This window comes from Gymnoscopelus braueri (genome assembly GCF_963280865.1).
Source record: "Gymnoscopelus braueri genome assembly, chromosome: 5".
Lineage (NCBI taxonomy): Eukaryota > Metazoa > Chordata > Actinopteri > Myctophiformes > Myctophidae > Gymnoscopelus > Gymnoscopelus braueri.
The window spans coordinates 46,674,081-46,697,718 of NC_137606.1; the positions used below are offsets into that span (position 1 = coordinate 46,674,081).

At 41.5% G+C, this 23,638-nt stretch overlaps 1 protein-coding gene across 2 annotated transcripts; it reads right to left on the reverse strand.

Annotated features, from left to right (window-relative positions):
• Nucleotides 1-576: 576 nt before the first annotated feature.
• On the reverse strand, nt 577-20,456 carry mlf1 (myeloid leukemia factor 1). 2 transcript variants are annotated; one of them, XM_080428713.1, is made up of 8 exons: nt 20,217-20,456; nt 17,671-17,863; nt 7,798-7,851; nt 5,679-5,765; nt 4,824-4,952; nt 3,749-3,908; nt 2,836-2,980; nt 577-707 (listed from the first exon to the last, which is right to left on the reverse strand). In XM_080428713.1, exons 1-8 carry the CDS (start codon nt 20,261-20,263, stop codon nt 647-649), a joined length of 876 nt encoding a protein of 291 aa, XP_080284839.1. In that variant the 5' UTR covers nt 20,264-20,456; the 3' UTR covers nt 577-646. The 2 variants fall into 2 exon arrangements, with proteins under 2 accessions (XP_080284839.1, XP_080284840.1); XM_080428714.1 differs by lacking the exon at nt 7,798-7,851.
• Nucleotides 20,457-23,638: the final 3,182 nt, after the last annotated feature.

Consider the following 23,638-nt stretch of genomic DNA (forward strand, 5'->3'; position numbering starts at 1 on the left):
CAGTTCCCATTGAAAAGCATTGGCAGAATCCATCCTCATAGAAAGAATTAAAGTTGGGTGTGACCGCACCCTAAGAGCACTATAGCGGATGAGTCAGTTTTAGATGAATAAATGTTTTGTTTTTTGTTGATTCAGTCTATATTTAGGTGAAAAGCATACCTTATGAAAGCAAATTTGTAATTTGTACTACATGGCGATACACATTTGATTTGTATATTGTATTATATCATATTATATTATGACTATATTATATAATTTGTTATATATATATTTATTATGACTTTCAGCCATGTAATCATTTTCAAATGACTTCTATATTCACGCTAGCTTATGTTTTAATCTCTTTGAACTTATGGATATAGGTTTCAACACCAGTCCACATTACTACTGCGCTCTCTAGCTGTCTAGCTGCGGTGTCTGTAATGCCTAATTTAATACTCTGTTAGCTTGTAGATCTGTTCTAGTCAGAGTGTGTGTCAGTGTGTGTGTGTGTGTGTGTGTGTGTGTGTGTGTGTGTGTGTGTGTGTGTGTGTGTGTGTGTGTGTGTGTGTGTGTGTGTGTGTGTTTGTGGGGGGGGTGTCAACACAGTTTTATTAGCACAGACTAGACACAGCAAGTATTTTTACTGCTTTGTCAGATGCGGAGGTCACTGAAGTGAGCTGAAGTGCGTTTGTTTCCTTCCATCAGCCTTTGGTTTTGTTCTTTCTCTGAAATGGATAAATGAATGAATGAATTAATTAATAAATAAATAAAGGAGGCATTATACAGCATGAAAACCTTTTGCGTTACAGCATATGAATCATATCATACCAGACTTTTCTTTGTTAGATTTGTCCCTCTGCGTTCAATACAATTCAACCCCATACAACTGCAAAAATATTGCATCTCCAAAATGATTCCCCTAGTTTAAAACTTGTTTAGTTTGGTATAATCGTTTCATTTCTTTTGGCATAATAATCGTTTGGAAAGTCTGGTGACGCGAGGTTACCCTAACCCTGGTGTGGCTATTCTGATGGCAAACCCCTGACCAGTGTTGCTGTCAAGTTTGGTGCCGATCAGAGCAACAGTGTGCCGCGCAGGTCTGCATGTAACGTTTGTGACGTCCACCGTCGACCGTCAACCGCCGAGCCACCCTCTAGGCAATTCTAATATAGAATAGGTCACAAAGAGTGAGGGTGAATGGAATTCTGTCTGACCACGTTTACTTTCTATTATATATCCTCTACACACAAGTACTGTGTGAGAGCAGGTGTTATAATAGAACCATTGTAAAGTATGCAGATGACTGTTTTATTGTTAGTCAGCTCAATGACAACGAGATGACTTAGTCAAGTACGCGTGTAGGCCTACTATGTGTAGCAGTGGCTTCGTTTTTGAGCGACGCACAGAGGAGCACGGACAAAGCCCCAGACCTGCACGTATAGGCTACGCTACGTCATAACCTTGCTAATAACACGTATCATCGTAAAGTGTTGATAGCTTGTAGATCTGTTCTTTTTGCACATGTGACAACCGGCGCTTGAATGAGCTGCCCGCTCCGCTCCACGTCTCTGGGCTGCTCATAGCAGCTGGAGTGCTTTTATCTCGGTCAGAAACAAAAACGAATTATGTTCATTGTAACAAGTAAAACGCAACGTTACTTGGATCAATAGGCATGTAACGATTCACTTAACTCACGATACGATTCGAATCACGATATCACAATACGATTTTTTAAACACAAAATTAGTTTTTCTCTTACATAAATCCAGTATTTCCTTCTCTTTTATTATTTTTTTCAATACTGTGTTTTCTCTTATCCTCTTTTCAATACAGTAGCAAAATAGAAAAAGTGCTCCTCGGAGCACAGGTCTCCGCCAGGTCAGGTAGGTTATTGTGGCCTTCTGGTGGCGCTATAATAGGCCAATGTGAAAAGGGTGCCATTTGTTCTTAGGCCTTTCAATCGGACACTGCATTGATCATTTGAGGCATTTTGTGCCAAAAAAATGTTTTGCTAGATTAGACCTGCTGGTGGTGCTATAACAGGCCAATGTGAGGCATTTCTTCCTCCACCTAGTGGGAAGGTGCGCGCAAAATTTCACGGAAATCGCACGCTGCGTTCAAAACGAACCAATCCTGCAAACTTTGGAAGCCAAATCAGACAGATCCGTGTTGATCACATGACTATAGAGACACTGTGTACCGATTTGCGTGAGGTTTGGACAAAATCTGTAGGAGTGATATTAAAAAATGTGTTTTGCACAAATCGGCCTCCTGGTGGCGCTATAACAGGCCAATCTGAAAAATGTGGGGCAGAGATTTGGCTTTGGCATCCAGGGAGTGTGTGTGCACAGTTTCGCAGCGGCCGAGCTAACGGTGCCGGAGATTAGCTGTTCACAGACAGACACGCGGACGGACACACGGACGGACGGACGGACAGGGTGCAAAACATACTCTCGCCATGCCTTTCGGCCTGGCGGAGACAATGACTGAAAACTCTTTTTTTAATCAATTCTCTTACAAAGATCCTGTATTTTCTTATTTTTGTAACATTTTTCATTAAATCGATTTAAATTGTCACCAGTTTGAATCGATTTTAATCGATTTACGATAAGTCGTTACATGTCTACCTAACACTGGTGTGTGTGTGTGTGTGTGTGTGTAAAATGTTTGTCAAGATGGATGTCTTGTGTACTGCAAAACTAAATACACCTAAATAAAGTAACCTGAACCTGAACCTGAACCTTAGCCTGAGTGAGTGTTCCTCTCATGTGTGTCATTTGATCTCAAAGCGCTTGCTGATTAAGGCCTGTCTTCACCACGCTGCGTTGATGGAGTTATGTGCATGGCACTGACCTGTGGGCCTGCTGAGGGCCAGTGAGGGCCGCCCGGTGAACTGCACGTGGTTTGGGGGGGGCCGCCTGCAGTTGAGGCAGGGGGACGGAGGACTGGAACTTGGACACTTCACGCTGAAACTCCTCGTCAAAGGTCTGTGCTTCAGCTGGAAGTGGGGAAAGGTCAGGGGTCATGGGTTGTGTTAGAGGGGGGGGAGTCAACTTAACAGCAACACAGCCGTGGGAAATGAGTCCTTGTTTTGCACAGCGTAGGGATTATATGGATTTACATAAGTACTGACTGAGGTTTGGACAGTGGTGTAAAGTAACTACTGTGTAAGTACATTTACTCAAGTACTGTACTTAAGTACAGTATTTACAATTTTCAGTACTTTTACTTCTACTCCACTACATCTCAGAGGCAAATATTGTACATTTTATACAATGATATGAAAACCTTAGTTACTAGTTACTTTGTAGATTTTGATTATCATTACAAAACATACGTTAAAGGGATATTTCACTTTCAAAAAAACTTTGGGTAATTTTATCGTACCTACTCAGGCTTTCGTGACCGTTTTTAAGTTGCTTGATTCAGTATTTAGATATTTGATATTCATTTTATCAGACCCTCCAAACACCCTCCAAACCCATTATAACCTCAAACAAAATTTTTAGCATGTTAGATTAATCAATAACACCCGTCCTTGCTTCTGGTGACTCACCCTGCCCTCCTAATACGCGAGGGGGCCGTGTTTTATCGATAACTTTTTTCATGTATTTTTAATATTGTTTTTGGAAAATTTATGAAAATATTATGGGGCCCACAATGTCCTCACGAGCCCACAGGTTTATCTGTCTATTAGATTACACAGAAACCATAGTGCAGTGCATGGGGAGGAAGTTCTACACTATATATTTTGGAATGAACATACATTCGTCCAGATTCTGGAAGTCCTGGTTGAGCTCCCGCTCCCCCGTCTTGTGGTTCTCCTTCCTCTCCACCACGTGTCCCCTGTCCTGGATGTGGTGGCCGATGGCCATCTTCTCCAGGCCGCTCTCAGAGTCCCTCAGTGCTTCCCGGGTCTCCTTGATCTGGAGAAGCCATCAGAAAGGAAACAGATGGTCAGTCAAACCGACACTCCTCCTTCACAGCAAACCACTTTGAAGTGTGCTGTAATGTCACACTTGCACGTACATGCACACGCACACGCACACGCACACGCACACGCACACGCACACGCACACGCACACACACACGCACACACACACAAACACAGAGCTGTGATTTAAACGCAGTATAGTATGTCTGCTTATGACGGTGCAGCGTTTCCCAAACAGTGGGCCGGCCCGGGACCCTTTTTTATGGGTTGTGACTTGTAACCACAGTGGAACCACAGTGAGAGTTTAGGAGACAAAATATATTTTCCTTTTTGGGCGGTGAAACCGCCCCTATAAGTGAGATTTGGAAAAATGTACATTTTCCTGCGCTGTGATCTGGGCCCAGGAAATTTGTACAATTATCCTGCGCTGTGATTGGCCAATCACAGTCTATTCAGGACTGTGATTGGCCAGTGTCACATGACACATGTGCATAGCCCTATATAAGAAACCATAACTTGAAAAAAACCAAAAAAATCTGGTTTCGTCCATCATAAAGAGTGTTTCAATAAATGTATTTATCTTTTGTACATGATTGGTTGACTCCATTCAGTATTGTGATTAGCTAGCAAGACACCGCCCACTTCACACAGGGTGTGATTTTTTTTATTTTGTTTGCTTTTCCCACGCTTTGTTTTGATGTCTCATTTCCTAATTGATTGATTAGCTCCTGGTGTGTGTCTCCTCATTAGCTTTTGGTTTATGTCAGGTGTGTGTGTCAGGATGGGCAGGGCTCTTTTTTATATATATATATATATTATTATTATTTTTCGCAAAACAAAGCCTCTTTTAAAGGCTTTGAATATTGGGAAGAAGTAGTCGCTACAATAGAGAGTGTACAGTACGTACCCCTCCAGGAGCCCGGCGCGTCTGCGAGGAGGCCTGGAACACCTTCGGAGGCCCGTTTCCAACCTTGGAGTAGGTCATTACTGACGACGAGCTGAACGAATGAGCGTTGGAGTCTGTAGATGGGTTTTCCTGGAGGACACAGACACGCGCGCACACACACACACACACACACACACACACACACACACACACACACACACACACACACACACACACACACACACACACACACACACACACACACACACACACACACACACACACACACACACACACACACACAGAGAGAGAGATTAGAAAAAACTGTCTTTTTTTCAGACTGAGGTCAAATCACTGGCCTAAAATCAGTGGTGTAAAGTAACTATGTACATTTACTCAAGTACTGTACAAAAAACTGTACAAAAAAGTACAATTTTGAGATATCTTTTTACTTTACTGAGTATTTTTTCAGTACTTTTACTTCTACTCCACTACATCTCAGAGGCAAATATTGTACTTTTACTCCACTACAATTATTTGAAAACTTTAGTTACTAGTTACTTTGCTGATATAAATTATTATTATAAAACATACATTAACCACTTCAGCCCTATTTTATACATAGGCTATTTGAAAATAGCTGATCTACAAGTTCACAATCGCGACACGTTGTGAGCTTGTAGATCTGCTTGTAGATCTATTTTCAAAGATTTTAGTACTAGTACTTTACTTTTGATACTTTTGTACTTTTACTTAAGTAACATTTTGAACACAGGGCCTTTTACTTCTAACAGAGTATTCTTTTATTGTGGTATTGATACTTTTACTTAAGTAAAATATGTGAGTACTTCTCCCACCACTGCCTAAGATACTCACAAAGTTTCTGTTCATGTCCCCCATCCTGCTCTGCATGTTGAACATCATGTTGTCTATCATGTTGAAGGGATTCATCGTGTCCGTGCCCTGGAAAAAGATGATGCTTTTAAATGAGATGCTGTTATCATTGTGATATTTCCCTTGAAGTATTGTCATTAATAACAGTATCAATCACAATATATACAATACTTGCACGCTCACTTTTTGACATCACAACCATTTATGCCATGTGTTGAGAATACTGGACTGTCATTGGCTGGAGGGTGTTAACCAACCACGTGCCTTGTAGTAGCCTCATCACCGTTCTAAATTAATAGTTACACGCTATCCTTTAAAAACAACAATAGGTGAGATAATTATGGCGGCACAATTATGGGTAAAAGTATAGTTTTCCAAATACACACAATTATTAGTCTCAGTGGTTGTTGTGGAATGATTATATTTCAATTCTTTGCATCTCTATTTATTAATCCATCCAGCAGTATGCAGCTGAATGGAAGCATATCGCCTAATGTGCCTAACCACTACTATGCCTTTGTTGACTGGGTTCCCCCAGGGGTGTAGAATTGGTCCCTTTTTTGCCTCTACACCCCAAATCTCCTCACCAAAAATAGCCGATCTACAAACTCACAACACGTCACGTTGCAACACGTGGTAAGCTTGTAGATCTGCTATTTTTGGCGAAAGTTTGCCTATTTTTACAATGGATTGATTTGGTGTACGTGCCGGCATGGACGCATTCAACTGCAAATAGAGATGGTGCTGGGGCTTTTAATACATCCACGGAGGATGACCCTGGTTAAGTTTAGACAAGAGTTTGCTGTGGTTAAAGGAAGACCTCACCTGCTTGTGCTTATTCACCTGTTGTGGTTAAAGTAAGAATTTTGTCAACTGAATCTCCATATATGGGTTCTCAATAATGCTAACTATAGGACAGTACAGTACCATCTCTGCGTTCTCATGCTGTGTAACTGCCGATCATGGGCTTTCAAATCATGGAACTTTAGCACAATAACATAGTAGCTTCAGTTGTTGCTTCAATAAAAAAAAGAAGCAGTTTGAAATCTAGTGGACAGAAATGAACCGTCATACTGTAGTGATTAGTGATGACTGATACACGTCTAGAGATAGGGTTGAAATAGGGTGTTTCTTTAAAGCTAGGGTACTGAGAGGGCATCCCTCACACAATAGCAAAATCCTCAGTGTTATTTTATCTCTGTGGATATATTGCCATGTACTGTATGTACATCTGTACACCAAATACATCCATTCCAGGGTCTACCCACCCTAAAAGCTGTGATGATAGTTAGATTCAAACAGTGAGTTCAGCTGTGTGAAACGAACAGCCAGAGAGGCTGAAGTGCCACCTGGTCACTAGGCAACACCAGCTCACAAAATAACTCTATGTAAACAAACACATGTGTTATGTGTCAGGTCGCGGCACAAATGTATCCATTCACATTAAATGTTACTGCACGCACCACATGTAAAAACATTCACATCAAAAGACACGGCATGCACAAGACACAAATGTGCCTCGCCAGTAAACTTAATACAGAATGTAATGTCCTCCTAGTATCAGCTGCTGAGACAGTTGGGCTGCATGCATAGCTGTGACAGTATGACTTTGTCATTAAACATTAAACCATGATAAGCTGCCAACACTCTGTGGAGGTATCTCTGTAGTGTAGGCATTTACAGTCCACATGCCTTCAGAGATATTACTGTACCTTCATTGACATTCTAGAGTAACAGTGCATTTGAGTGTCTTCTTTAGTGTCTTCTAAGTCATATTCTAATGGAGGTTAACTGTCACAAAACCATCTTAGCTAACAATCCAGGGGTGAAAACAAGTCAATGGAATAATGATGATGTTAATCAACAAATGAAGTACGCTTTTAGAGGGGAAACAACAACACACAAATTAAGTTCACAATTAAGTTACAACATTGCTCCACAATTACTCTGCAAGCCACCGGACGTCATTTCCCAGGTCATGCGTCCCACTACAGATCAATGATAATAAATCGTTGGGAGACGAGAGTTCAAGCATGCCTGTGGTCATGTAGGGGTTAAATGGAGGAACACATGACGACGGAGTAACGTCTGTTCAACTGACCGTTGACTGACCGTCAACACTGCTGCCAACAGGTGACAGAGACTGACTCATCCCCTGAGGAACATTACAGTAAAAACATTTTTTTTTATATATCATGGTATGGCGTACAGTACAGTAGTAGCCTTATGGTACTATACTGTATATCGTTGTGTGTTTTTCTCTTGTGTTTTTTTGTAAATTGACGCCCTACTTGATCATAGTGTCACACAATAGCATCAAAAGTAGCAGATCTACAAGTTTGAAACGCGGCGCGAAGCGACGCGTTTTGAGCTTGTGGATCTGCTACTTTTGGGTGTGCCCTAACCATTTGGAGCTCAGGTCACCGGGTCGCCCCAAACTTTGACAGATTTTGACGCCTTGGCATGTGTTGGTCGCTACACCTGCCATCATCACACATATGTGACAGTACCCTTAAACTCAAGTTTTACTCTGTCACATGACGGCGTCACTTACAGACAAGAGACACCGATGTGTGACAGAGTATAGGCGTTGCACACTAACACAAATGCAAAAACAATTACAATTGGCACTTAGCAGACGCTCTTGTCCAGAGCAACTTATGAGTGTGAGATCAAAGTAAGCATGAATTCTATTTTCAAGTTAAATAGTCACATAAGTAGAGTGAAAATAGAGCAATGAATGCCTCAAAGAAACTAGGATACTACACTCACACACATTGCAGCGCAGTCCTCTAACAAATTCACCAGAGTCACGCACACTATTTGCACATGTTGTTTTATCAGCGCGCGGTTCCTTTCTCCTCAAGGCTTTGTTCTGAGGTTGTCTTACACGGCTCAGTAAAGCCCTTGACACACTTCCACAGAACTGTGTCGGCCCTAGGCCTCTAGTGAGGGCGAGGCCTTGAACTTTTACGGGGAGTGCGGAACCGAAGAGCCGCAGAGGAAGAGGAGGAGGATGACTGGAGATGATGAGGAATGCTGTCCTTCAGTCAGAGCCTCCGTTCGACTGAACAAACCCCCAGGGGTGTTTACGACCTCGAAGCCCTGGGATAAGCATGTCACTATGGCCGTGGCTGTGTGTATGTATGTGTGTGTGTGTGTGTGTGTGTGTGTGTGTGTGTGTGTGTGTGTGTGTGTGTGTGTGTGTGTGTGTGTGTGTGTGTGTGTGTGTGTGTGTGCGTTTGTGCGTGCGTGCGTGCGTGCGTGCGTGCGTGTGTGCGTGTGTGTGTGTGTGTGCGTTTGTGCGTTTGTGTGTGCGTGTGTGCGTGTGTGCGTGTGTGTGTGTGAGTGTGTACGTGTGTGTGTGCGTGTGCTTGGGGGGGGTCAGGCATTGTGCATAACGAAAGGTTAGTGAATGACTTGTGTTCCAAGTGTAATTGGGTCGCGTTGCCAGGGATTAGCGCAGGCTTAACACTGAAGCCCAGCTTCGTTCTAGGAAGAACGGGATGGGCCGGACCGTACGACCCGGACGGGACGGGCCAGGGATCCGACATGTTGAGAGGTGGAGGGGGTGTGTGTGTATATATGTATGTGTGTGTGTGTGTGGTAGGGCAATCGAAAGTCCAAAGCTGCTCGCTCAGCTATTTGCAAAGGTCACGCTGATGTAAAACGCTCGCTGCCTGGCGTTCCGTATAACATATGAAGACTTGTGGCCAATTATATCTCCGGGAGGCATCTACCAACTAATAAATGCCGCTTACATTTCTGCCGGCGGTATTTTTAGCTTGCCGGGGGGGGGGGGGGGGAGGGGGGGAGGCCGAACCGAGCAGTCGAGAGCGCAAAATATGGAGCGTGGACTGACTGGTCTTTCGAACGCATTATTTTAGGCTACTGCAGCTTTGTTCTCTCTCTCTCTCTCTCTCTCTCTTTAACTCTCATCACTTCTTTTTCTGCCCTCCCTCTGCCTCCCATGTTCTTTCTCGTTGGGGTACTGAGACTGCCTTTAACGGAGGTGATAATAGCTCCCACCACAAGGGGGGGGGGATGCGTGGAGGTTTGGTTTCTAGGAACTGGAACGTCGCGAGGGAGATAGTGGCTCACTGCTGAGGAATGAAGCAAAACCCATCAGAGAGATACAGAGGGATCGGTAGAGTAGTTAGGTGTAATGGGTAGAGTAGTGAGGTGTAATGGGTAGAGCTGAGGTTGGTTCTTAAAATAAAGTGACAGCAGCACTAGCACAGTAAATAACGAGAGGGGATGAATAAAGAAAAAAAAGACAGTAAGAGTCTGCACACTACTGAAAAAAGCTCTGCTTATTTATTTACGTACTGCTGTCATCGTTTCGATCACTTCAGATCTTCATCAGTAGACCAGGACATCAGGTAAAAGTCCTGATGAAGATCTGAAGTGATCCATTGACAGCAATAAAAAAAATAAAAATAAGCAGAGCTGTTTTCAGTACCAGTGTGTGGACTACTTTCTTTTTGTAATACCGTTTGTCCTGCACCTGGTCATTACGTGGATGTTTTTCAGGGATGAATAAAGAACCCTGCTGATTTTATGAAGCTTTCATAGGTGACTTTCTATTTTAGGAAGATTTGGGGGCAATTCTCATATTGGTGTATAAAAGCGGCTTGCATATTGAGTTCATTCGCTTTTCTTTATTATCCCACCTCTCGATGGAAGCCAGGGAGAGTGTGTGTGTGCGTGTCAAATTTAAACTCATTTGAACCGGATTTCACAAATTAGCTTACCTGTACAGCAAGGAGTACTACTTATTAAAAGAAACAGGCTGGGAAGGCACACAGCCAGTCTACTGAAGAGAGACCCTCTGCTTATTGCATGAAGCCTTATGTATACTCCGTGGTACGACAGTCTGTCTTTTGAAAATCAGTCGTTTTTCAGCAAGCGAGTTTAAATCTAGTTAAACAGTCCTCCTGGTCCATTATCATTTCACTGATTGCGCCGGTGAAAGTTCTCAGAAGTTTGGCCAAATTCACAACCAAGGATGGCATTTGGAAAGCTGATGCTACACGGGGATGCTTCCAGTCACATCAATGCATCAACCTGGCACCAGTCGGTAACCACTAAAGCCCTATGCGTCGTTGTATGACGAATAGCGAAAATAGCTGATGCTACCGTATCTTGACACGCGTTGTGAGCTCGTAGATGGGACACACATTCTATTTTCCATTTCCTGAAAAGTAACTGTTTTGCACATACTGTACAAGGCTTCTTGCCCAACAGCGACGATTTGAACATTGCGGGACACAACAAACAGTGCTGTCGGACTTGTCTCTCAGTCTGTCCTGAGAGACTACTGGATCTTTGTACCATAAACCTGTGTGACTAATGAAGGAGGGCGACCCGACGCGACACCTCAGACGTCTGAAAGCAGATCCGGACGAGAGAGTCACTGCAAAACACTGAAATAGGCCTGATGTGTTTTAGCAACAGCACTGCAACACATATCTAAGCTACCACAGACACCACAAGTCTAGCTCTACAATCCTCCCAGTCCAAGACAGTACTACTCACCCCGCTAAGAATAAAACACTATCATCTGAAACCACATCTCACCCTCTATTTATAAACAACTTAGATGGATGTCCGGAAATGTGATAGGGCGTAGAGGTATTTGGAGGAATTTTCGGCTAAAACGTCATGGCCAAAAACAATCCGTTATAGCTCCACGGCTGTAACGCTGCGTTCACACAAGCAGCGAAAAAGCGACGGGCTTTTCAAAGTCATTTTCAATGAAAGCCAGCGACATGAAGCTACAAAGTGATGCTATACTGAAGCTATAAACTAAAATCGCACACGTTGGCGGGCTAGCTAATGTGTGCAGTTTGGAAACCGGTGTTAACCTCCTAGTCCGTCCACCAACTCAGTCGAGGCGCTCAGCGATGGAGAGATGTGTGAGGCCATCGGTTGCCAGATCGCTCGTGTGCGCCTCACAACTTAAGCCTCGGCTATTTTCGATACTTTTGAACGATTTTGAATGTTAAAGTGGGTTACGTCTGTCTCTGGGTTTTATAAATATTGAACCAATGAAAAGTATTAACAAGAGCTGGTGACTAAAAGATAACTATATTGGATCCATTGGAACATTGGTAATTGTTTTCCCATTTCTTGGAAAGTTACTTTTTCTGGACATGGGCCACAAGGTTTCTGCCCAACAGGGTCGATATCCACCCTGTTGACCAGCTAACTGACACAAGAAGCTGTACGTTTTCAGTGCCATGTGGCGAATGTGTGTGACAACCAGGTCAACGAAAACCCAAAAGAAGCGACTAGGCCACATGAGCACTTCAAACCTATATACGTCGGCTATTTGAAAATAGACGATCTACAAGCTCACAATCCGTCCAGATGCGTTGTGCGCTTATAGATCTGAAAAAGTGCAAAATGTGGAATATTTTGGAAACATTTTAACAACACAAATCTGGTACGAGGGTCTCTGGCACAAATTACAATTTGGACAAATGCACACATTAATGTGGGGGTCCTTGATATGAACATGTTTGAGAGCCACTGGTTTAAATGACAATAGGAAACAAGCCCAAATAAGCAACTTTTTAGAAACAAGCCCAAAAAACGCAACCCGCTACTACCAATAATTACAAGCAACTTTACAGAAAAACAAGCCCAAAGTCGCTTATAATAAGCAGACCTGGCAACGCTGTGTGTGTTTTATGTGCATGCATGGCTTGATGCATGTTTGCATGTCTGCGTGTATACTGTATGTGTATATTTGGACTAAACGAAACATATGTTTGGTGTGTGCGTAAGTATGTATGTACTGTGTGTGTGTGTGTGTGTGTGTGTGTGTGTGTGTGTGTGTGTGTGTGTGTGTGTGTGTGTGTGTGTGTGTGTGTGTGTGTGTGTGTGTGTGTGTGTGTGTGTGTGCATTTAGTGGGTGCATCATGTGCTTGCATATTTTCAAGTACACGTGTGTGTGTGTGTGTGTGTGTGTGTGTGTGTGTGTGTGTGTGTGTGTGTGTGTGTGTGTGTGTGTGTGTGTGTGTGTGTGTGTGTGTGTGTGTGTGTGTGTGTGTGTGTGTGTGATATTGGAGAGCAGCATGGGGGTGAGCTGTCTGTCATCTAGCTAGTAACCCATCAACACTGTGCCAAGACTCTGCCTGCCAAACAGATGGAGCTACAGACACCAGCAACCACAAAACAACATCCATGACAGACACACACACACACACACATTTGCATTACTATACTTGTGAAGAGAGCAACATCTGAATCGTTTTCTAATTGTAAGCCTATAATTCCCCAAATGTTTTCTTCTGACCATAAAACAACCATTTATCTTGTGAGGACCAGGACAATGGTTCTTCACAATTTCAAAAACATCTACTATACTTGTGGGGACAATCAGTGCTCAAAAGGATAGTAATACAAGTACACGCACGCACGCACGCACACACACACGCACGGTTTCTTGAAGGAAAATAATGCAGTCTTGGTCGCGAAGCGAGCTTGTAGATCTGCTACTTTTGCTACTTTTAAATTTGAATCCTGAAAAGTCTTTTGGACATATGAGGTTTCCACCCGACAGAGACGATAATATGCCAAATATCTCAATAGCGATACAATATACAATATGACTATGGGTTCACATTTATTTTATAGTATTTCAAAAGTAGCAACAGTGTAAACTAAACATTCTTCAAAACACAGTCACAGTGCCATAGTGGTATCTATCCTTCTGACCTTTTTAGTCTTAGTGCTGCTGACCAATTCAGTCAGTCAGTCAGTCAGTCAGTCAGTCAGTCAGTCAGCCAGTCAGTCAGTCAGTCAGTCAGTCAGTCAGTCAGTCAGTCAGTCAGTCGGTGGTGCACCTAGACTGAACTGGTCTGGAGGAATCCCTCTCTACAAAGACTTTTAACACAGTAGCACGACTTTGGCAATGACCGCACGGCTGAGAACCAACACGCTGCTGCTAAGTGTGTGTGTGTGTGTGTGTGTGTGTGTGTGTGTGTGTGTGTGTGTGTGTGTGTGTGTGTGTGTGTGTGTGTGTGTGTGTGTGTGTGTGTGTGTGTGTGTGTGTGTGTGTGCGTGTGCGTGCGTGTGTGTGTGTGTGTGTGGACGGGGATCAGGTTCAGTGGAGTAAGCTCGGTGGTTTGTTGCGATGATCCATTTGCAGCTCTACACCGTGTATTTTAACGGACGGTATTCTGCTTGTGGTTTGTGACTGCATCGGCTTAGCTGTCTAGGGTTCCAGGTGTTTCAGAAATCTCCCGTCCAATAAACAGCCCTCTCTCTCCCAAACCACAAGCATCTTGCACCTGTGCCTCTTAGGCTCCCCATGGTGTTTCCTTCTCCCCCATGGTTCTGTCCTGATCTCAAGGAGACATACAAGGCTCATCCTGTGTGGACTACACTACATTATAGTCCTTCTCTAATGAAGATTCAGCACAAATATGGGGACGAATTAACTCTGCTATAATGCCACCAAAATGTGGATATGCCATACCAACAGCCATCAAAAAGTGTGACTCCCTAGTCCTACACTCCTTCAAAAAAACTGTTAATAAAGTATTCAATCAATCAATCAAAGAGCTCCCCCTCACTTGCAGAGAAGAGCCACTTAGCTCACCCTCACAGATCCAGTTCAGACACTTTCCCTCCAGCGTTACCTAACACCTCAGATCCTTTCAGCCTGAATTAGTCAATGACATGATGGCTAATAGAGAGGACAGAGAGAGAGAGAGAGAGAGAGAGAGAGAGAGAGAGAGAGAGCTTGGCGGCAGGCCAGGCCAGCCAGGCTCGGTTCTGTTCTGACGAGAGTCATTATCAAGGATAAATATGCAGGTCATCACGAGGTAAGGGGATTATAAGAGACGTGTGGGACTATGTTAAAAACAGGCCAGGACAGATGACCCACCAGCTGGGGCAGGAGAGGTGTGTGTGTGTGTGTGTGTGTGTGTGTGTGTGTGTGTGTGTGTGTGTGTGTGTGTGTGTGTGTGTGTGTGTGTGTGTGTGTGTGTGTGTGTGTGTGTGTGTGTGTGTGTGTGTGTGTGTGTGTGTGTTGTAGAATTGAAAAGGACCTGATGATCAAGTGTACGATTGTACTGGGAACAACTAAGGCAATTGTAGGAAGTTTAAAAATAGCCTATGAGTAAATATCTTAGCAATATATGGTGGTGGTGAGGGGGGAGGGGGGCGGCGGCAATGAAACAAGTAGTACATACAAGTGGATGATCATTATTACTTTTCTAAACTACAAGCATTCTGTACGTACTCCATTTTGGTAAACGAAGATCAAAGGCGGTCACACACATCCACGTACCATTTAAAGGCAGGTGCTGAACTCAAAAGAACATATCGCCCCTGTCGGGCGGAAACCTTGTACGTCCATAACTTTTCAGGATTCATAATTCAAAAGTAGCCAAAGTAGCAGATCTACAAGCTCAAAGCGTCTCGCTGTTGTGTGATCAAGTAGGGCGTTAACGTGGGGAAAAAATCAAAAAAAAGTTAGAAGATGGAGATACAGTAATAGGTTTCTGCCAGACATCAACGTTATATGAAAGGCAGAAAAAGAGTTTGCACACTGTAGCTTCATTCTATGACTTTATTGTGGTGTCCACGATAAACAAGTGACGTTTGGGGCAACAATGCTCTCCTTCAGACACACAGACACACGTTCTGAAGAAGAGCATTGTTGCTCCAAACGTCACGTGTTCTTGTGGATATACAATAAGGTCATAGAAGGGAGCCACAGTGTGGAAAACTCTTTGTCTGCCTTTCTACATTTGGGTAAAACAATAATTGTTAATCAATAAAGTTTTGGCTGAGATAACACACTTTCCCATGTAGGGCTGCAACTATTGATTATCTTCTTAGCGATTATTATAATGATTAGTTTCTCGATTCATTTAATAATCAAGAAACACGTGTTTTGGTAATTAAACAAGTACATCTATTGTTGCGACTCCACAGAAGTGCACCGGCGTAACTCGCTTCTCTGTGCGAGCTAGCTGTGTGTGTGTGTGTGTGTGCATGCATACGAGCGTGCGTGTTTGAGAGAGAGAGAGAGAGAGAGAGAGAGAGAGAGAGAGAGAGAGAGAGAGAGAGAGAGAGAGAGAGAGAGAGAGAGATGTTCTGTCATCATGGGTATGTGTTGGCTGTACACATGTGACGTGGGACTGACTGACCTACATACAGCACATGTATATCATCACTGTCTGGCAGAAACCTTGTATCTCCATATTTCATCTTTGTATTTTTCATTAAATGTTTATATATAAATGCTCTATTTCATACTTATGTCGTATGACAGTGTCGCACAACAGTAGCTATAGTAGATACCAAGCTATTTGTGCCTAAAATTGGGACGTCAGCCATCAGTCCATCTGTAGGTTTTATAAAAATGTAACCAATGATGCGTATTAAAAAGAGCATATAACTAAATAATAACTACATTGGGTCCATTGGAACACAGGTTTTTTTCCTTCTTTTTTTTTTAGCAAAATGTTTTGGACATACCGAGGTTTCACATGTCCAAAACTGATTATTTACAGAATTCAAATTCAAAAGTAGCCTATAGCAAAAGTATAGCAGATCTACAAGCTCGAAACACCTGCTACTTTTGATTCTTTTGTGTGACGCTGTAGTGAGTTAGAATATGGAGATAAGAGGTTTCTGCCCGACAGCGATATCTTCATCAGTTGCTCTATATCTATCCAGACACAGTCCTGTGATCAGCCCACACTCTGCTCATTATAACCTTCTAACAGTAGAGAATTGGAGAGAGAGAGAGAGAGAGAGAGAGAGAGAGAGAGAGAGAGAGAGAGAGAGAGAGAGAGAGAGAGAGAGAGAGAGAGAGAGAGAGAGGGGGGGGGGGGGGGGGGCAGGGTTTACTGGGGTCGTAGTGGCAAGCGGCCCCTCTGGCAGCGTAACCGAAACCCCTCTTAGTGAAGGTATGAGCAGCAGGGCAGCCCTCTTGGCCTCTCTGGACTGGGCTATATGGAGCTCTGAGGAGGAGCTATTTATAGAGCATTGTTCCACTGACACACTGCTTTTTCTTGTAAAGAAACACATACTGTACACACATGGTGTGTACAGGTGGTGGAAAGTAACTAAGTAGATGTACTCATGTCCTATTCAAAGCCAAAGTGCAGTAACTACATTTTTTGTGACTTATTCGTCTGACTCAAAGGTCAACTCAGCCGTTATGATTTGGGGGAGGGATAAACATAGTTTACCTCATTATCAGATATACAATTAGTGTAATAGTATCACTTCCATAACCCATTTGGCTGGCCAGCTGAAACACTATTACCTTTTTTCGATACTTTATACTTCTACTCCACTATATATCAGAGGTAAATATTGACCAAAAAATACGTTTTTAAAGATTTTGACAAACCTTTCCAAAAACTTGTGAAATGAGACATTCTTCATATAATGACTACTTTTACTTTGTGCTTCTTCCACCACTGCACAGTATACATGTTACTCTCTCACATTCAAACCAAGAGTGTTGGTCTAGTTGTCATGTTTATCTTTGTTGTATCAAGTAAAAAAAACACATTACCACTGCTTCACGTGGGAATAGTGGCGTAACGGTTAATTGAGCTGATCAATTTAATCAATATATACACTGTATATATTTTTTTCTAAATAAAATTGCTTGTAGATCACTATCTTTCACTGTCTTTCTCACAACACTCCCAACGTCTTTCTCACAACGCTCTCGATCTACAACGCCTCGCAGCGCAAGGTGTTGTAGATCTGCTATTTTTGGCTTGAGTCCTCTTCAGAATAGGGATAATAGGGTTCAAGTGGTTAATGTAAAAAAGAAAAATCCAAACACAAAAAGATTTGGCGGCCCCCCTGTAGTAACTCTGAGGACCCCCTAGGGGTCCCAGACCCCCTGTTGAAGAGCCCATGATTTAGTCTATTATTTAGTCTATTATTAAAGTCTATAAGAATGTTTTCACATTGCTTGTGTTCTCACCCTGTGCTCGTCCCTCAGTGTCAGAGCTGAGCTGGGCTGTCCCGGTGCTGGGCGCCCGCCGTGGTGCCCGCCGTGGTGGCCGTGCCTCCCTCCGTCCATCAGGCTGGGCATCATGCGATGCCCGCCGAACGGGTCCGAGAAGCTACGCATCATCTGCCGCACATGCTCATTGTGAGCCCGGAAGGGATCCCCCCTGCACCACAGGAAGAGAGAAGAAGAAGAACGGTCAACATTGATTGATTGATTGATTGATTGATTGATTGATGAGTTCTTGTCTAGTACAGGCCATAGCAGTGGCCATTTCCAATAAGATTTCCAAAATATTTGTATCAATTATTTTAAGGCTATAATCAAGCCATTCATGCTCCTGGTGAATCATGACCATAAAACATTTGATTCTGTGAAGATGTTTTGATTATTTTTTTTTACTCTAAAACAACAGGCTGCGGACCCCCATTTGAAAGGATTTGGTGCCAAGGACCCCCTGGCATAAGATTTGTGTTATTAAACATTTTATTCAACATTTTTTCCACAATTTCTTTCACAATGTTTCAAAAAGATCTACAAGCCTAGCTCACAATGATGTGATCGGATGTTTTCGCTAATTGATGCACAACAAAGTATGCATAGGGCTTAAATGGTTGATACAGTATTTGTGTCTTATTTAATGTGGGATCATCTTAAGTCACAAAAGCCTTCTCTACAAGCTGAAATAAACTGTATGACTTATTGACAAACCATGATGAACCTCATTGAATGAGCCACAGACAGGAATACTAATCAAATATTCAAAAAAAAAAACTGTATATTTATATACAAAAGCTAGTCTAAACTAAATTTGAACAAGCACTACTCCAACTCAGTCTGCATGTAAACATAAATGTATTGTAAGTATGACCTTTTGGTAAACTGTGTATTACAGTCTGACAGTGCTTTTACTTTTACTACAATATGCCCACTACTACTGCCAGTGGTGGAAAGTATACTTACTCAAGTATAGGTATTTTTTTTACTTTTAAGTACTTTTACTTCTACTCCACTACAATTTGGAGGCAAATATTGTACTTTTGCTCCAATGCAATTTTTTGAAAACTTTTAGTTACTAGTTACTTTGCAGATTTTAGATTATTATTACGAAACCACTTCAGTCCTAAATACTTTGGCAATTTGAAAATATCTGATCTACAAGCTTTGAGCTTGCACATCTGCTATTTTCAAAGATTTTTATAGATTATATACATTTGAAAATGTGTGAAATGGGACCTTGCGCATAATGTGTACTTTTACTTTTGGTACTTTAAGTATATTTCGATGCCAATACCTTTGTACTTTTACTCAAATACATTTTGAATACCAAACTTTTAACAGACAATTTCTACAATAGGGTATTGATACTTTTACTTAAAAATGGGAGTACTTCTTCCACCACTGACTACAGCTATTACAGTACTAATAGCCTACTACTGGCTACAAGTAGCCTACTGTAGACGGTGCTCTACTAACAGGAGATATCCAATTTATTTGTATAGCCTACCTATTACAAGCTGATCCATATGCATTATCTATTATAACAAATGGCTTGTGGTTCGACACTTCCTGTTTACAACAACTCTACCTCTATAGTGTACAATTACTTTATGTCGTTCAGACACATGTTATTATATATTATTTTAACCTATCATAACATCCTGGAGAAGGATAATTCATCTGACTAGACATTCTCAATTTCTGCAGCAACTCTCCAATAGTGAGCAGAAGTGGTTAAGGATGTCTGACTGTAATAGGATGATGTAAGGTTATTAGTGGTGGCTAAATAAAGTCTATAATAGCATTGGTAATAATGACTTCATCTCACACAACAATTTCCAGTATACTCTGTTATTATAGGCTACTTTAAACGAGAAGATAAGAGTTGCTTAATTATTATTTCATTTTTTTTCCCCAACTCAGTCAGAAGCAAATTGGAAGCGGTTGTTGGTCTTATAATCAGTGGTGGAAAAAGTACTACATTTTTTTACTTAAGTAAAAGTATCAATACTCTGTTACAAGTAAAAGTCCAGCATTCAAAATTAACTTGAGTAAAAGTACAGAAGTATTGGCATCAAAATATACTTAAAGTACCAAAAGTAAAAGTACTCATTATGCAGAATGTCCCATTTCACAGGTTTCAAATGTATAAAATGTATAAAAATCTTTTGAAAATAGCCGATCTACAAGATCACAAGTAACGCGTCGCGATGCGTTGTGAGCTTGTAGATCGACAACGATTTTCAAATAGGCAAAGTTTAAATAGGGCTGAAGTGGTTCATGCATGTTTTGTAATAATAATCCAAATCTACAAAGTAACTAGTAACTCAAGTCAGATAATTGTAGTGGAGTAAAAAGTACAATATTTGACTCTGAGATGTAGTGGAGTAGAAGTAAAAGTATTGAAAATTGGCAAAAGTAAAAGTACAAAACTGTACTTAAGTACAGTACTTAAGTCAATCTACTTAGTTACTTTCCACCACTGCTTATAATAAAACAAGTAAGAGAGCTATACTCACGAGAAAAAGGGGTCCTCGTCAAAGTCTCTGACAAGACTGTTAAACATATTTCCAGTGGATTGAAATGGGTTTACAAAGAAGAATGAAATGGAATAAGTAAAGCTGGTGGAAGATGTTGTGTTGCCCTCACAGTACAGTACTGTACAGTCACAGCAGCAGGTGCAGCAGAGAAGTGAGGTCCAGTGGACTGCAGTCCACAACCGTCCCAGAAACACAAGTCACACACTGCTCTGCAACCCGCCAACCACTGACCACTTACTATACCACACTCATACTGGATCTACCCAGGACCATGTGACCCCCAAACACCACCCTCTGATTGGACAGTTATTCACAGCTCTGCTCTGAACAGGTTCTGTCAGCAGCAAATGTTTATGTGTGGCTGCCATGACAACGGGACAAGGCACTCTAGGAATGTCTCTAATGATAATGATAATAATAATAATAATAATGATGATAACCTTACACCTTTCATAATATAACATTTTGCCCAAAGTGCTTCACATACAATTGGCAAATAAATAAATGATAAAGTAGTACAAAGTTAGCAATTAGAAATATAACAAAATAAATACAGTTTAAGGTAAACAAGACAAAGCATACAATGAAATGAAATAAAACAAAAATAGAAAAACATGGACATACATTTAAATACCATCTACGAAAGTTGTTTTTGTATTTTATCTTGTGCACTTTATTTGATCAGTGCTTAGCCTATCTTTTCCTTAACATGGTTAATATGGTATACGTTATAGCATAAGTCAGTGTTGTATCAAAAATAAATCTGTTTGGGATTTTCATCACACACAAGAAGAATTCAGAAGAGCTAAGGCTTACTTGTGAATGTGAATATGTCACCACTTCAATCATTTTCAACGTATCTTCATATTTGCCCCTCACTAATGCTTATTCAAAGATAGTACCATTTGTCTATAGGTCTCTAAGGAGGACTGTGGACAGTTCAGAAGCCCAACTACCAGTGACATCATCAGGCAGGTTTGGTCATTTCAAGACAATATTTCAAACTTTTTTTTTAAATTAATGCAAGAACAACGGCTTCTATTTTCCAGGAACTTTCCAGGAAGAGAGATGAGGCTCAGACTGTGTAGTTTCTATTAGCTTGAGACACACCAAATAGACACAAATGGTGCCATTTTATATATGTCATCCCGACTTGTTCAACAATAATGCCTACATATTTATCTGGAGGTTTCATAAAGCAACAACAACATATGTCACGTGGACCTGAGGTAATTTGGTACAAGATCAGCACATCATATAGCAATCAGATAATGGATGACATTGGTGTCATACACACTGCTATCTTAATGTCTGAAGTTTTGATACATAGGTAAGAAGGCAAGCCTGACTTACACACAAATAAATGTAAGGAAACAGAAACAGATCTATCAAGCATTAGTGAGGAGCAGTTATCATGAAGATGGGTTGAAAATGGGTCAGTGGGCCTTTAATTCTTAAAGGGATATTTCACTTAAAAAAAAAAACGTCTACTCAGGCTTTTGTCAGCCCCCAGACAGTTTTTAAGTTGCTTGATTCAGTATTTAGATATTTCATATTCATTATATGAGACACGCCCCCTTCCTATTCAAACCCATTATAACTAAAAACTCAATTTTTAATATGATAGATTCATCAAAAACACCCATCCTTGGTCCTGGTGACTCATCCTGCCCTCCTAATACGTGAGGGGGCCGTGTTTTTTCGATTACTTTTTTCAAAAATTTTTTTTTTGTATTTGATTTTTTTTATTTTCCAAAAAATATATAAAAAATAAATGGAAAAAGTAATTGAAAAAACACGGTCTCCTCACGTATTAGAAGGACAACATCAGTCACCAGAACCAAGGACGGGTGTTTCCGATTAATCTAACATGTTTAAAATGGAGTTAAAATGGGTTTGTATAGGAATCACATTTCTAAATACTGAATCAAGCAACTTAAAAACTGTCCGGGGTGCTCACAAAATCCTGAGTATAGGCGATAAAATGACCCAAAATTGTTTTGAAAGTGAAATATCCCTTTAAGTTTGTCCCCCCACGGGGCGTGAGGGGACACAGAATGCCACCCGACACTGTGGCATGTGCCAAGCTGTGATGTAAGGAGCAACCAGCTGGTGACAGACGTACACAGTTCTCCTCCTTCACTCTCTTCTTTTTTCTTTTTTTACGAGCACTTGAGTTGAGAGCATGTGTGGAAGTGAGATCACACGCATAATGCGTGCGATCTCACTTCCACACATGCTCTCTTAATCTTGTTTCATGGGCGTTTTAACTTTCATACTTTGTACTTTGTTATACATCATTTGTATCGTTTTCCCTTTTGCTTAAAATACATGTTAAATAGCCGTATATTCCCATAGCAATCATTGCTATGGGAATATACCAGGGTCTCCAAGTCTCTCCAACTCTTTCGTGAACAGAAAATACATTTTCAGGTCATCGGGTCGTACAGGAGAGAGGACTCACACAGGATACAGATTGAAGCTGATAAATGCTCGCCTGATTGGACGAAATTGGTATCCCAGATGAACCTTTATTTTCTGTCCACTATAGAGCTGGAGAGATGGAGAGAATCCTGTTAGTGAACAAACCCCGCATAGGGCAATGATCATATCTGAATATAGCTTTAAAAATAATGAACAAAAAAAACTTGTATCTTTAACAATAACATCACTTTACACCCCCCTCAATCTGGGAACCCCAGCCCTCTGCTGTTCTGTTCTTGAGAGTACACCCCTTAACTACATGAGCCCTAGTGTCTCTATTCTAGTATAGGCATGTTAGGCGAACATTCTGCAAAAATACATCGCAAATCGTCCAAAACAAATTGCAAATATACACAGATGGACGCATCGTGAGCTTGTAGATCAGCTATTTACAGTATACAGTAGGCTACACGGAGCGTGTGGGTGAAGGGAGTGACATTCTGTCCCATCCTCAGTATAGCTCAACCATCTGGTAAATCCACAAATAGGTCTTAGTCTGGACTCTCTACTGTATACTGCCTTCAATATATGCCCAGGCAAGACAGGTCTGTCCAGTAGGTTTGAGGCCACACATTATATACTGTAGAATCATCATGCACATTGCTGCCAGTACACAGTATAGATTCATCACAGTATAAAAGCAGTATTGTGACTCATGTCCGGTGTTGATGGAAAGATGAAGGTACTGTATAACTTTAGCTCAAGTTGAGTCAAGATGCTTTTAACTACAGGTGTTGTAATACAGTGATGCATTTGTCTATTTATATTATCGTCCCCGTCGGGTGGAAACCTCATGTCCAAAACTGTTACTTTTCAAGGATTCAAATACAAAAATAGTAGATCGACAGCTACCCCCCCCCCCCCATTGTGAGTGTCACTGCAGAAACATATCAGTAAATTAATCACAAATCACAAAG